The sequence below is a fragment of the Pempheris klunzingeri genome, chromosome 11 (assembly GCF_042242105.1).
Source record: "Pempheris klunzingeri isolate RE-2024b chromosome 11, fPemKlu1.hap1, whole genome shotgun sequence".
Lineage (NCBI taxonomy): Eukaryota > Metazoa > Chordata > Actinopteri > Acropomatiformes > Pempheridae > Pempheris > Pempheris klunzingeri.
The window spans coordinates 4204493-4220594 of NC_092022.1; the positions used below are offsets into that span (position 1 = coordinate 4204493).

Below are 16102 nucleotides of genomic sequence, written 5' to 3' on the forward strand. Positions count from 1 at the left end.
CTCCTGGTAGCTGGCTGCAGTAAATGTCATAAGTAGAGACCTCAATTCTGCGGCTCAAGCCTCTACTGTGACCTCAGTTTTTGTCCATCCTTACATATCCAGTCTATGGTGCCAGCACTTTGGATAGCTTAAGACCAATAACAATGCTTTTTAGAGATAACAATTTATAGAGACAATAACAGACTCTTCTGTTAATATTTAGAAAGATATCATTCTGTTTTTTGTTATAAAATACCAAATAACTCATGTTTTACACAGAGAATCCTCTTTAGCGAAACATCTTAAAGGAGCAGGGAAGGTTTGGAGAGAACTTACTTCATACATTTGCTTTGAAAAGTCTGTTTGTGAGCTTGAGGGAAACTCTGACAAGAGACTTAGAAGTGAGCTCCTTTACAGCACCAGTTTGAGTTGCAAGCAGCTTTCAGATTCAAACAAAATAAGACTATATACACCTCGTAATGGATTATGTAACTTGAGTGGGTGCATCAATTGATTCAGCTTTTTTTAAATTAGACTGCATGCCGAGGCACTTCAGTGTAGATGCAGTTTTTTTTCTAAAGTAAGCATCGATCAAGCTTGAATAAACTGAAATTAGTGATGTTACTGCTCACTTGCACGTTTTTTTTTTTTGGATTCATCTGAGTCAGAGACACTCAGATGAAGCATAATTAGTGTCACTTAATAGGTTTATTTTCTTGGTAAAAAAAAAAAAAGATATCATCATCCAGAAACACTAATGCAATGTGTGTGAAGTATGTTCCTGGTGTAATATTAACCTCCTACAACATACTGAAGTGTGGGAGGAAGAAGTGCTTCAGGACAATAAAAATGTATCTTCAAAAGAAAAACATGCAGTGTTGAACACAGCACAGAATATCTATATCCAATCTGGTCCTTGTAGCTCCAGTCGGAGCCTTTTTTGTTCGGTGCCTTCTGCACTGTGAAAATTTTAACTCTCATAACATAACACGGTGTAGCACTGCACAGAACAGCATGTGCGTCTGCTCTGTTGCCTGGCGGGACTGCAAGTCCAATCAATCAACAGTTGGCGGAGTACAGGCAGAGGCAGAGATGTGACCTTAAAGAGTCATAAAGAAACATTACACGCATTTATGAAACCTTCACGGCTCCAGCACTGATAATCACATCACTGGAGACTGTAGATTTGGGGCTGGGATCAATAACTCATTATTGGAATGCAAAAACCATTTTCTGTTAAATCATCCACCAGGGGAAACAGGAAGGAAAAGACAGAAAAGGAGGAGGAGTGGCAGAGCAGAGCAAGATGTGACTTTTAGAAACGAATTTCACAGCACAGCACATGAGCTTTGTTTGAAACATTAACACCGGTACACTTGTTTTGTGATACCAAGTGATCAACGTAACTTGACATGAACATAGCCGATGTTGCCTTCACTGTCCACAGTCTCCACCGCCTCTTCTGTCGGTGGCCCAAGCTGCCCAATCACAGCCGTTTTTCAGTCCCTGCTCAGTGTCTCAATAGCTGCTGTAGCCCTGACAAGGTGCAGGTCAGCTAGCAAACAGTTATGGAGCTTAAAGTATAATTCAGGTATTTTTAAACCTGGACTCTATTTTTACATGTTTTGGTTCGAAGTGACTGGTAGGTAACAAAACTAGAACAGGCAGCAAATGGGCTGTAATGGCTGCACTGTTGTCCTTTGGGGTAATTGGGGTTTGGGGCTCAAATTATTATTCGAAATGTCTGACAACATTACAGAAAGGATCCCTACCCCTACCCGTACTAGAGACTAAGAATCAGGATATTTTGGCCTCAGCAGTTTCCTGCTTTTCATCAAATCTTTTTAGTTAGATCAGTTTCATTATAGTTTTCAAAAAAAAAATCAGTTTTTACATTCTAACTAAGACACAATGCAGCTGCAAAATAAATAAAAAACGAGAGAGAAGAATAGAATACAAAATATGATCTGCACTCGCTGAGACATACTTATTGGTTTTCCATCAACAACTCCATTTCAATTCCTCCAAGGCCTCTTCTGTCTTGTGCTACATACAGCTTTCCCACCTGGTGTCACGATGAATCCCCGGCACAGCTAAATGTTTGTCAGACCAGACACCTCCTCCTAAAACTGAGATGTACCACATGTTGAGTCTAAGACCAGTAGTTTAAAAAAAAAAAAAAAAAAAGTATCTCAATATTTCACATCACATTTGAATGTTCCGGTCACACTGTTCCACACACGCTGAGTGATTCAGTCTCATTTACAATGTGAGTCTAATCATTAACCTCCTGCTGCAGTCGTGCTTGTACCCACTAGTCATCGAAATTTTGGTTCTGGCGGAATAGTTCATGACACCAGGATGTTTGAGTTAAGGCAGATGTCTTCCAGCTGAATTGCCCAGTTCCCTGTCAGAAAGTATACGGTGTATCACTCCCGTTTGGATTCTCCATCCGTCCATCATATATAATGTGTCTGTCTGGAGAACCAGACGCAACTGGCTGAAATATGTGTCCCTCCTCTGAGATAAACACTGTCATCTGTCATTGGCGGGAATGGAGGAAGTGACACAGTGACAGACAGCTACATTTCCTGAGAGGAGGTGTAGCGTGGGGGGTGGGGGGCGGAGACCAAGCGGGAAACAGTTGGTCTCACTTATTGTGCCAATGCTTTGATAAAACAGATTACAATTAAATTGTTTAAGAGAACACACATTTTCAGGTTTATTGTGCTAGTTTAACTCCTTTGTTTGGTTTTCAGAAGTAATATAGGACCATTTTTTTTTTTTTTAGTCTCATTTTATTTAGTTTTTAGTTTTCATCTTGTTGCTCAGGCAGTAGAAAGGTTTTGCCGTGTGTGTTTGTGTGTGTGTGTGAGTGTGTACACTTTGTGTAGTTATGAGAACAAAGGTTGGTTTTTAACCAACATTGAGGACAATTTGCCTGGTCCTCTCAACTTTAAAGGGTTTTATGGGTAAGCCTTGTATTTAAGGTTGAGGTTTGGTTTGAATGGGTGAATGTGGTGTAAAAGCACTTTGAGTGTTGGGAAGACTAGAAAGGTGCTGTCCAAGTGCAGTGCATTTGCTCTTTACCATGATTGTAGTTTAGTTCAAGATACACTCTTATTTATAGCTCAACTGTGAGTTGTGGGTAAGAGAATTTTTTTTCTATACCTTTTATTGCCATAGAAAAATTAGTGGGCCGTTGTATTTATTGAATAAATATTCATTCTCATATGCAGCATATTCTGGACCCTGATGAGCTGGATTTTTTGAGTGGACAGTTGTGTAATAAATTTCATTTTATTTTTAGTGAGCTTGGTATCAAATCTCAATGGGCTTAAAGAAAAACATTTTCAGATTCTTATCTTGAACTTGGTGAACTGTTTTTGATGAGGTTTGGATTCACCAAACTCTCTATCTGTATAAACTTGTTGTGAGCTGCTTCTTTCAATGTGATAAATGCTGCCTGCCAGGTGCATACAAAATTGATCATTAACATAATCAGCCCCCCACAAATTTCCATAAACTGCTACTTGTTCTTCTCCATTACTGGACTAAATGGAAATACAGCAAACTAGGAATTGTCACTATTTTGGGACCTGAAACAGCTTGAAAATATTAGTAGTACAGCTGCCAGTATCATGCCTCCAGAGCTTCACCATGCAGTGACAGAAATAGAGAGTGAATGGTCTGACTTAAAGCTAGATGCTATAAAACATCTTGGTTAAGCAAAACGGTCGATGGCTTAGATGGAAGGACATGGGGGCGTGTCAGGCGCCAGAATATTATACACTATGTGAAGTTATACTGTCAAATTAACTTACTGGGACCATGTTTCTTCTAACCTGACCCTGAAACAGCTGTTGTAGTTTGCCAGTAAAATAATGAAACAAAAAAAAGCTGCGGTGAACAGAATATCACATATATTCTGTGATATCACAGAATATCACATATATTCTGTTCAGTTAGTTATTTTTATTTTAGTTGATATTTGGAATATATTTAAAGTCCACATTTATCCAGATCTGTTCATACAAGTTGGTCTTGTTTTTGATCTATTGTTTTCTCACCAGCACAACTGTAAAATATGTTGCATTCTTTATTTTTAGTACAAAGGTGAAACTCTGGGGTCCATTTTTATCCATATTTTAGTTAACCCTTCGGAGTCTAGGACCGCCACACGGCGTCAAAGTCACATGTCGCACGTTTGAAAACGTAAAGCTGTGACACAAGCACGCAGGTGCTCAATTCAAAGACTGTTGGAAAGCGGACACTTCAAACTTCTTACAAGTGTTTGAATTTTCTCGATCGGCCTATTAAGACTAAATTTATGAAGAGCCGAAGTCGTGCACTACAGCTCTTCTACGAGTGCAGCATCCACTTCATCCTCTGAAACTGAACGAGAGGAGGTGTCCTCGCAGACCCCCGCTCCTCCAAAGATCCAACTAGTTCCTACTCGGATTTTGTGTTTCTTTTGCACTTTTACATACAGTGTGTCCATATATTATGTCAAAATAAATAAATACCTGTAGAATCACATAGGTGAGGTTGTGCTGAAAAGAAAGACACAAAGAAAGGCAAGCTAAGCAGTTTTAATGGGAAACACAAAGGTAAAATGAAAAGTAGTAAAAAAAACGCTGTTTTACCCCAGACTCTGAAGGGTTAATTCATTTAGTTCATTTCCATAAATAAAAATCAATATTATCAAGGAGTAATAATGCTAGAAATGACAATGTACAACTCATAGCTAAGTAAAACATAAAGATAACTGTAGACATACCTTTACAGGATACTTTATTTAAATGATACATGTTCTAAATTTGTATTTAAACAACATGAAGTATCTCTGACTTCAACCTTGTTTCCTCTCGTTGCTGCAGAGAAAAGAAAATGTCTCGGACCAGTGCTCTGAAAGTCCTGGATCACGGGATGATTGGACCGGAGGGAGCAGATAACTGCCATAAGTTTGTGGACATCCTGGGCTTGCGAACCATCTTTCCGCTTTTCATGAAAACCCCCAAGAAGATGAAGAAAACCGGCACGTCGGAGAAGGAGCATGAAGGTCAGTCACCAATTAGAACAAAAGCAACAGCAGACTAGATTTCTTCAGAAAGGCTGCAGTCAGCTGCAGACATGTCGACTTGTTTTGACCTCTTATAGCAGTGAAAGCTGTGGGGAGATGCGTTACTGCACTATTTTAGATCAAATGCTATCGGCAGCAATTGAAATGTTATAACAAACGGATAAAGGAAACCATACCAATGGAAACCAAACTACAGGCAAAGAATGATACCAGTTTCCTGGCTGATACTAATAATAAATTTTATTCATAATGCACTTTTCATTTGGAAATTTGACAATGACAAAGAGTCCCCACATGTCACGGACATGTCATGGACAACCCAGACTGTGAACTAGTAGAAGCACTGAAAACTGTTTTTTCTTTCACTGTGGGAGCATTTGGCTTTGTTTTAAAATGTATAAATACAGCTGGAGGGGAGCAAGAATCCCAATAATTAGGTTGATCTATCTGTTAATAGTTGTGTTGCGCTCACTCAACCTTCAAGAAGTTTAGTTGCCTTTTAGATCATTTGTGTCCTACTGTTGTGCATTTTATCTCCAAAACCACATCCAGCTGCCGGCATTCTCCAGATAATTGACATTCAATTTTTAAACCTACATTAAAATTATAATCCTTAACATTTATGGGCATTTGTTCTGAACAACCAGTTTCAAAGTATCTACATAAAGTAATAATATCTATATTTTTATTTATTCCTGCCCATATCAAGAAAAAATGGTGTTGACATTTATTTAAAGGTTTCATTTAACATGTTATTTTAACTTTACAGTTTGAGGACTTGATGGTGATTTACAGTGTCAGGGCTCCTTTTCTAGTGTCCTTCAAATCCCACAATTCCAGTTATTTGTCAAATTAAAGTCATCTATAGATTGCTGACTGCACTAATTAAATCGATTGCGCTAATCAGGATTGGATGATTTCTTTCTCTTCCGGCTTCTACTTTTCTGCAACCTGCAGTCGCACCCGTTTCCCGCAGACGCACTCAATCCTAATCTGCTCATGTATCACGGTTTGCTGCCTCTTCGGCCTGTCAGTTTACACTATCAATCCAATCTTGATTGATTTTCCTGCCTGCACTCTCGAACCTTTCTTGTCTGTGAGTGAGAGATAGGAAGTGGAAGCAAGGGCCAGAGAGAGAGAGAAAGATGGGATGTCCATGTGCAGCCAGGGCGAGAGAATTAGAGAGAAAAGACTCAAAGAAAACGAGGTAGCAACCCTGTCCATCTCCCTGCTCATTGTTTGATTGCCCACGTCCAAGATGTGGAACCCCTCCTCTCTCTCTGTCTGTATTAATTAAGTTTGATTCATCTGGTGGGGCTTCCGAGCCCTGCAGAGAAGAGCAAATTGTCTGCCATTGTGTCCCGTCTCACCCGGGAACTGGATGAATTAACCTTTGACCTCCTCGAGCAGCAGGAGGAAGAGTGGGGAAGATAACCCGTCCTAACAGTTAAACCTTTCCCCTTCTGTGTGTTGAAGCCCCTGGCGAGGCAGACACACACTTAAAAGACAGGCTTTAGAAAGAGATGTAGAAATCCAGCCTGAAGGTTGTTCTTCCCTGTGACGCTTGGCAGGTGTGGCGTGAATTTGTGTGCATTATTCAACCAAACCTGCTGTGTCTCGTAATCCACAGTAAATGTTTAGATGCTTTTAATGCTGCGATTTGGTCCTGATCTAGACAGTTTAGGATACTATAAAGCGGACTCAAGATTAAGCTGTGGTCCTTCCACATACTTTTTGCTAGAGTTCAAAACATGCATCAGATTAGTCTGTACTCAGCCGCACACGTTAACAGTTAACAATAACAACAGCAGTTCCTCTGGAATGAGCTTTCCATAATTAATTCATATCGTTATTCTCTGTGATGAGAGTTGCAGCCTGTATAGGATTTCCCATCATGTTCCCATTGATTAATCTCGCAGCTATATTTGTAATGCGATGCCCGTCATAATGTAAGGCATATTGAGCGAACCCTCCCTCTCAGTAAGACCGCTAATTGAAAATGCTGCAAATCAAGTGGTTCTCCAGAATAACACAACAACACTGTAGATTAATTAACTATCAGCCGCCTCGAACAAAAGTAATTAAGAGGTAGGGACCTTTCCATCCCTCTGTTCTTAGTGCGCCCTCTCTCACATTCATACCACGGCCCTCTCAATGATCAACCTCGGTGCAAAGATTGATCCCCGTAAAATCCTTTCTGAAATTGACACAGTCCAAATGACCAAGGATTGCCAGACCGTATTAGCGCACACAATGTCATAATTAATAGAGACATTGTGAGTGGATAGAAAATCAACATAAACAACAAAAAGAAGAAAAAAAAAAAAAATCCAAACAGCAAATTGCATTTCTCCGTTCATGAATATTCACGTCACGGCGCTGCTGCTCACCTTGTTTTTAGGGTCTCACTTTATTGGTGTACGTACTGTGTCATTACCAGTGAAATGAAATTCTATGACGGAAATTGGTGGCAGCCGGTTGTTATATTTAGGTGGCTAATGATGCGAGTGAGCGTGAGAGGGAACAGAAGTAAACAACTAATTTACACGGCGAGGCACAATAGTCATCGCTCCGTCTCCAGCTCCAACTTGGAGAAGTGCTTCTGTGTGTGCTCCCATGCATGTGGGTGTTTGTTTGGTGGGGAGAGAGCGCGCAGGGAGGGGAATGGAGGCCTTTTTTTTTATAGTTTGATATGTTTTGAATGCCTCACAAATACCTTTTGAGTGCGGCGAATGCCCTTGTTGTGACCCTTGTTTTCTAATGAATGCAATAAAACAGGTAATGAGTGAGGCATGCTAGCGGAAAGAAACCTGTAACAGAAATGTCCTTTTTTTTTTAAGGCCTTGCACTTCTGTTGGAAGTATGCAGCGATGGGGGGAAAAAGATGACAAAGCCCATTTAATGGAAATAGGATGCTCTTATTAAAGCATTTTCCCTCCAAAATGATGGCAGTTTCATTAAAAAGATAAAATATGGAATTTTATCAGCTCATTATAGTATCTATCCTCTGATATTAACAAATGGAGATTTAGAAAGCATGACTACATAGCAGAATGTATGCGACTAGATAAGTGCTTGTCATAGAGACACTTGGATGTCTGGGTTTAACGATAAAACGGCCGTCACATATTTGAGTCGAAAGCTGAGAATCAAACAGAGCGCTCATTTGATCGTTCCTTCTCCCAGCACCGAGCGCCTTTGGCACAGATTGAGATCAGTAACATTACATGATACAAATTTGATCGTAATCTGTATTGTCAGAGTCATGCTATGTAATCCTATTATTGGTGTATTTCAGAGGGTGAGATTTACTTTTAGATCCCTGTGTAAAGACACATCTAATTAACATCTCAATGTTTCGTCTTTCCTCTGGTGGGGATTGATCATGGCCCGTCTCTGTAAACTGTGAGCGCTGTGATGAATTTGCTGTGCTGTATATGAAAGGTTATTGTACAGAACACATAATATATCATATATCATAATATATCATTGACGATATGCTCAGAAGTTACAGGAAATGCATCACAGAGTAGTACAGGCAACTGTGGCTCAGGAGCAGGTCATCCACAAATCGTAAGATCGGCAGTTCCGTTTCTGGCACCTACAGTCTGCATGTTGAAGTGTCCCTGCCATCACTGTACAAATGTGTGTGTGTGTCAACGTGAATGTAGTGTGAAGCATAATACTTCATATAGCATATTGAGTACATTTGTCCTGCCTTTTGGCACTTTTGACACGAGAACTTCTCAGGGAACTCATTCAAGAACTCCCACTTAGCCCACTTTGGCCACCAAGTTCCACTGCATCTCATTGCAGATCCCTAACTATCCACTCACTACCTCCTTCGAGACTCGGCCTCTCGTGCTCTCAGCTCGCTTGCATGCTCTCTCTAGCTGTTTTTCAAAATGGTGGAGAAGCTGACAATAAGCCTCTTTTTTTTTTTTTTTTGATAAAAATCTAGAAATGTACATCCCCCTTAACACTGATACCAGTCTCACCTTCTGTTTTGCTCTATTTATTTATTTAACGCACGCTTTCCAACATCACTGTAAATGTGCCAATGTTGGCTTGAAGATCTTTCACTTGTTGTCCTCTGGCCAGATGTTGTCTCATCTGTGTCAGCAGCATTCAGCACTGCAACCTTCCACCCTTACAGATTCTAACATTTCCCGACTAGTCTAAAAAAGAGCGGGATATATTAAGAGAGTTTAAGCTAATTTACACCATGTGCTTAATACGTCCTTCTTCTTTCGTACCCTCTTGAGAGTGAGAGTCAGAATTCAGTCTTGCTCCTGCAGACAGTGCATGCAGTTTCTAGAACCCCTGACAGTGGTGGTGCTGGGAGGCTGATTGCTCACCCCAGGGCACAGTTAGACCAGGACCAATCTGTCTCTCAGTGAAGCACCACCTATCTGTTCCCCTCTGTCATTCACAACTGCACTGCACTTCCTTCAGCTGTCAATCAATAAATGAATCCAGGCCACTCAGGGTTATTTGCATGTTAACCTAGTGATATGGATCCCCTGGGGGAAAGACGAGGCAAACGTTGAATAATTAGTGGAGGATAAGTGAATGCCAGTATTTGGACTTGCATAGTGTTATCTGAAGGCAAATATCCCTTCAGCATAGGCAGACTGAGAGCTTGTTTACCGGTGTAAAGTAGTTTCAGGTGGTAGGTGGGTTTTATGCTTAGAATTTTGGTGGCGACAACTCCAGCAACAGTCTTTCACTGTCGGTCATTATACACTTCTGTTTCCAGCAAATGGACATTTGATGTCACAGTCGACCTAAAGTCGAGCTTTATGCCTCTTTTAAATCTCCACAGAAGTCCATGCAAATGCCACAGTCGACTCAGAGGTTGTAAGTAAATCATTAATACGGTGGCTCCCAGGGAAGCCCATTTTCAGGCGCAACATGACGTTCTGTGCTGTCATGAGCGCATTTGCATGACCCGCAAAATGCTTGCTTTGGAGATGAAGCCGTTTTTCTTCATGGCCCAGTGGTCTATCACTGCCTCTGCCCGCCTGCATGTTCACAGCGTTTCTTCAAACTCGTAAACCTTCAGTTTCTAGCTTTTCGTGCACAACACTCCAAGTTTACTTTTCTGGCCTTGAACTAACTGTAAATGGAATCAATTATTATCTGACAGGTGACAGAAGAGTCCAGCGACGGTCATCAGTCTTTATGTAAAGCACACAACAGTATGTTGAGTGGTTAATGGTTTGTTACTGACAGTGAAGGAAACTAGATTTTAACCCCATTTATCATGATTGATCAGGTCTGTCCATTAATAGGGATGGTAATTGACAAGGTTTTATTGATACAATGCCATTATCGATTCTTGTTATTAGTCTGATTCCTCATCGATTCCCTCATTGATTCCTGTTCAATTTTTTTGTGTGGGGGGAAAAAAAGGAGGCGTACACAGGTTTTCAGCATCAACACCACCACAGCTGCCTAAGTTGCAATCCTCATTTTCTTATAATGATGTCACTTGGCATGCAAATGTAAACCATTCTTTCTTTATAAAATTAGGCATGTGTGTTTAAGTAACACTTGAATAAACTACAATACTTCTCTACAAAAGGGAATAAGCTTCAACCAGATATAAAACTAACACATAAAAATCAACAATTCCTCTGTAGAAAAATGCTGCTCCTTTCTTTCTGCTTTCTCCTGATCTATGTGTGCTAATGCTCTCTCCAGCTGTAGAGAAAACCCTCTCAGATAGGGTGGAGTGGGGAAAAATAATCTGCTACGCTTGCTCGCATGGCGCTAATGTAATTATATCATATGATATTTACCCTTGGTAACGGGCGTGCTGCTTGGTTGGGAAGCAGTGGTATTCGTGCGTAGACTACTAAACACGTGCCATTTGTCAAATTTAAGCCCATGTTGTGAAAAAAAAAAAAACATGGAAAGATGTTCCAGCAAGTTGCTGGTGTTTCTACCCTTGCTTGATATGATAATTTTACAGACATTACAACCAGCACTGTCTTTGTTCGTGAAATGAAGCCGCACTTTGGAACGTCTCTTCCTCTCCGCCGTGACTCATTTTTGTTCCAATTTTCCTGCAGCAGAGACACATGAGTTTAACATTATTGTTGCCAGCATCAATAAAAGGAATTTATAAACTTGGAGGCGCATGATTCTGAACAATTTGATTAGTTTGGGGCTGGTTCTCAACTGGAACTTAGTGGCCTTACATTCAGTTCAGGAATAGCCTGCCCAGCTTGAACTACATGGTACACCAAAATGCTTGTTTGTGAATGTAAAATCTTTGTGGTGCATTTTATTGTTACTGTTTTGTCATGATATTTTTTTTTGTTAGATTTTGCTAGTATCAAAAAGAAATTTCCGAAATGTTCCCGTTGTCTGCTTGTTTGTTCCTTTTTTTTTAAACTTAACATTCAAGTGTAAAGTGGAAGTATTGATTGAACACCTTTCTAAAGGCTCTTTTACTTAGCCTTGCCCTTCATCTTGTACCCACAATGTAATCCAGCCTCAACCCTTCAAGAACCTCGCTGGAGCGGTCACTCTTTAGTTCTAAACTCTTCGGAGGGAACACTCCACAGCCAACAATCAATAGCCTCCCTGGCAGGGCGTGGAGGTGGCGACATCAATTACCGTTCCGATCAAGTTGATAAAGTAGCATCCTTTCGGAAATGGCAGTAAGCCTCCTTGTCATTGTGTACAGAAAATGAAAATAAGGAAACTTTGGACTAAACATACTGACTGGTACATGCAATAAACTATGTGCTTATGTTGTACATTCAGTAACTTAGTAAAACTGTGAAATTTATTTACAGTGTGACCTGCCGTAATATTCATGATTTTTACAGAAATATAGGAGGGTCACTGTTTATTGAAAATGCCCCGTGCTAATATCTTAATCCAAATCAAGGAGTTTGTTTGTCAATTAATTAAATTAAACTAAATTAAGACACGTAAAGCTGTGGGGTCATCCTGAACTCAAATAGCTTCTTAACAATCCATCCAGTTTTTGTCATTTCACTAAAAAAAAGTCACAGGCGCCGCCCTCTGGGGATCCTCAAATTTCATGGCAATCCATACAGTGGTTGGTGATACTTTATTCTAGACCACGGTGGGCATGATCATCAATAGAGCCTTTAAACATTTACCAGATTGCTTAAGAATAACGTCCAAATTTTCACCCTAGTTAAATTATTAGGTTTCCTAAAATATGAGCTGGCAAACATTGTCATGAGCTCAACAGTAGGAAAATAATGGAGTTTTAAGGTAAGATATTGAGGGATTGAATTTAATAGCATGACAACAGGAGAGTTTCAAATCAAGAGTCTTGCAGAAAAGCATTCTAGCTCCCAGGTCCAACACTAATTAGAAGCTATTCAATTTATTTCAGCTCTTGGTTGGATTTTTTTAAAACTATCACAACTTCAGCTCATTCTGTATTTTGCTTCAGTGCATTTTGCTGCCTTTTTGTGCTGCCAGTCATATTAGTAATGGCGATGGATATCTGTATATTCTGAATGATTTGACATCTGCAGGTGTTTAGCGCTTGGTTTTCTCAGCTTTAACATCTTGTGAGTGAGCACGCCGCAGGTCGTAGGGGACTGCAGAAAGGGAGCTGACAGCAAACACGACCCCTTTTAAAAAGCTGAAATGGGATTGATTCCTGTAGTCTTGTTGCTTAGCAACTGCAAAGCCTCGTTGAGAGAGAATATTGACCTCTTGTTGATAAAGTCCAATTACATTTTTTTCCCCACCCTGTATATCCAGAGATTTTACAATGTGATAGTGTGCCTCCCCTGTGTGTACAGTGTATTGTTCATTCAATATCATTGAGAAATATTATGCTATGATTGTCACCTGCTGGTGTGGCCTGTGAGTAAGATGGTCTTTGAAAGAGAGAACACTTCTTATATAGCATGAATTGGGTTAACAAGGACACTGAGTGGGTCTAACTAGCTTTGTAGCTAATTTAGCCAATTAACATGTTTTAGACCCCCCTCTTGGTAAATTGCCCCAAAGCTGCCACAGACAAATTTCTATCACTGCGAGAAATGTAATTTAGCTGCAGCCAAAACTGTTACGCATGTTCCAGCATGCTAAAATGAAAATTGATTTCTAAATTTCATTAACATTTTCTCCCCTTCTTGTTCTGTGCACTCTCTGAAAGAGTATCCATGCTCAGCTGACTGCGAGCTGTAATTGCAAATTATCAAATGCTAATCGATTTGTTTCTCTCTGAGGGCTGTGGATGTGGGTGCGAACGAGCTTTGCAGCGATCACTTTCTTCAAGTTTGTTTCCACCGAGGAGCATAACAGTAGCTCCATTAACACCGTGAGCGCACAATGAGAGAGGCTCTTGCAGTAATCTGAGTTATTCTATTAAGAAATAATATCTGTGCAATAGTCTAGTTTTAATTTACATTCAGTAAACCTTGACTATTGGAGAGAGGGAGAGGTTGTCGTGGTATAAAGGAGAAAGCTATAGCTTTAATTGTCACTTTGCTTTCCTTAGAACACATCTGCTCCATTATTGCCTCCATGCTGAGAAATCTCAAGTCCCAGCAGAGAAGCAGGCTCCTCAACAAGTTCACGGAGAACGACTGTGAGAAGGTTAGTTTTCGTCGTCTTCTTCCTCTAATTGATGTCACACATTTGCGCACACACACACCAATTAGAAACATTCTAATTTAAGATGTGTGGAGAGATTTGGATTTAGGCCATGATCAGCTAAATTTGTTCAGCCCACACCCACACAGTCTGATCAGGCAGATTAGCTGAATTTGTATTAAATTCTTAACATAAATTAATTGATTAAAAAAATTCAGCGACTATTTTGAGAACTGATTAATGGCATCTGATAGTAAATCAGAATCAGAATCAGAATTCCTTTAATAATCCCTAGGGGGAAATTGCTTTTTGTTACACACAGCTCCAAAAGAATAAGAATAAGAATAAGAATACACTTCAAACACAAAAATTATTATTACAAATTATTACACAGAGGTAAATTACTGCACCAGGTGAGTCCAGAGTCTTATAATTATAATAATAATAACAATAATACCACTACTAATAATACTACTAATAAAAATATATAACAACAGCAACAATCATAGTAAGGTGCTGTACTATATAATACCAATAATACTACTACCACTACTACTACCACCAGCAATCACACATAACAGCATGTACACTCAGAGTGAGGAGCTGTACCATATTATAATAATAATAATGATACAAATAATACCACTACTACTACTAATAATATCTAACAATGTGTACACTCAGAGTGAGATGTGTTATATAATACTACTACCACTACTACTACTACCAACAATAATATATAACAACATGTACACTCAGAGTGAGGAGCTGTATTATTACATACAAATGTTTTTTAGGTTTTGTACTGATGTTTGGACAAAAGCAGCAATTTACAAACATTATTTTGGCCTCTTGGAAGTTGTGATGGACATTTTTTCACTGCCTTTTGACATTTCAATTTGAATTAGGAAAATGATCGTAATGACATTAAAATAATAGTTGCAGGCCTTCATGTTCTTCATGTCTAATTTTGACCAGGTTCCAAAAAACAATGTTTTGTTTGCTTCACATAATGCTCAAATAAATAAAATTAGACAACTAGAATCTTCATTAGAAATTAACATGGAAATAAAGCCTTGCGCCGCTTTATGTATTTGTAATTCCAAGTAACTTAAACATGTGATGGGAAGATGGTAAAGAGTTGGTACATTGGTTTAAGTACTACTCATTTTATTCGTTCAGGCCCAATCGTAAGCACAACAGTAATTTTCTATATGTTCTCAAAGATGAAAAGTTGAAGCTTTGGTTTTAATGAAAAAACAGATGGTATAGAAAATCAAAAAGTTGCGAGACTATGCTGTTAACTTCAGTGTTAATTAGCCCTTTGTCCTTTTGTACGTTCCTGCACGTACTTATCAAGGCCCATTACTGAACATAAACAGGCTTCTGAAGGTGGAATAAATCAGAGGATTTATCTTTCTAATCTTTCTTTTACCAGAAGGTAAAGGCAAGTTAATACTTTCACAAGTTCACACTCGGGTCACTCAGTCAAACATCAGTAACTGCACTACTCCTACCTGTGTGTACGACGTTCTGCCACATGTTGCAGAGCTTGAGAAAGTAGCAAAATATCAAACCTGACACCTTAGCTGCTTTTTTTTTTTTTTCCTGCTACTCCCACAATTCCCCTCACTTATACAAAAAAAACATGTCATATTTAGTGTGTTGCTCGCTTTAACCCTTCGGAGTCTAGGACCGCCACACGGCGTCAAAGTCACATGTCGCACGTTTGAAAACGTAAAGCTGTGACACAAGCACGCAGGTGCTCAATTCAAAGACTGTTGGAAAGCGGACACTTCAAACTTTTTACAAGTGTTTGAATTTTGTCGATCGGCCTATTAAGACTAAAGTTATGAAGAGCCGAAGTCGCGCACTACAGCTCTTCTACGAGTTAGAAGATGCTGAATCTGGGGAAGAACGTTCTGATTCTGAGGAAGACTCCTTTCAGAGGATGAAGTGGATGTTGCGCGTGAAGACGAACGAGAGGAGGTGTCCGCGCAGACCCCCGCTCCTCCAAAGATCCAACTAGTTCCTACTCGGATTTTGTGTTTCTTTTGCACTTTTACATACAGTGTGTCCATATATTCTGTCAAAATAAATAAATACTTGTAGAATCACATAGGTGAGGTTGTGCTGAAAAGAAAGACACAAAGAAAGGCAAGCTAAGCAGTTTTAATGGGAAACACAAAGGTAAAATGAAAAGTAGTAAAAAACGCCGTTTTACCCCAGACTCTGAAGGGTTAATAGGACGCATGACTTAGACACTGCCTGATGTACAAATCAAACGAGGACGTCTTCCTTACCACTAAAAAAAAAAAAAAAAAAAAAGGGTCATTTGCATCATCCACTTACTTGGTTATCTGTTCAGTCCACAGGGATGTTGAATACCTTTGACTACTTGTTAATACGGCAGATTAAAATCTTAAAAATGATACCCTT

At 39.6% G+C, this 16102-nt stretch overlaps 1 protein-coding gene across 1 annotated transcript in view; it reads left to right on the plus strand.

Moving 5' to 3' along the window:
- ctnnbl1 (catenin, beta like 1) overlaps positions 1 to 16102 on the plus strand; it is a 49155-nt gene that overhangs the window by 13969 nt on the left and 19084 nt on the right. Inside the window, exons 11-12 of the mRNA XM_070839619.1 lie at positions 4860 to 5041; positions 13569 to 13666. Of these exons, the coding sequence (XP_070695720.1) occupies positions 4860 to 5041; positions 13569 to 13666 (280 nt within the window). The remainder of the gene's footprint in view (positions 1 to 4859; positions 5042 to 13568; positions 13667 to 16102) is intronic.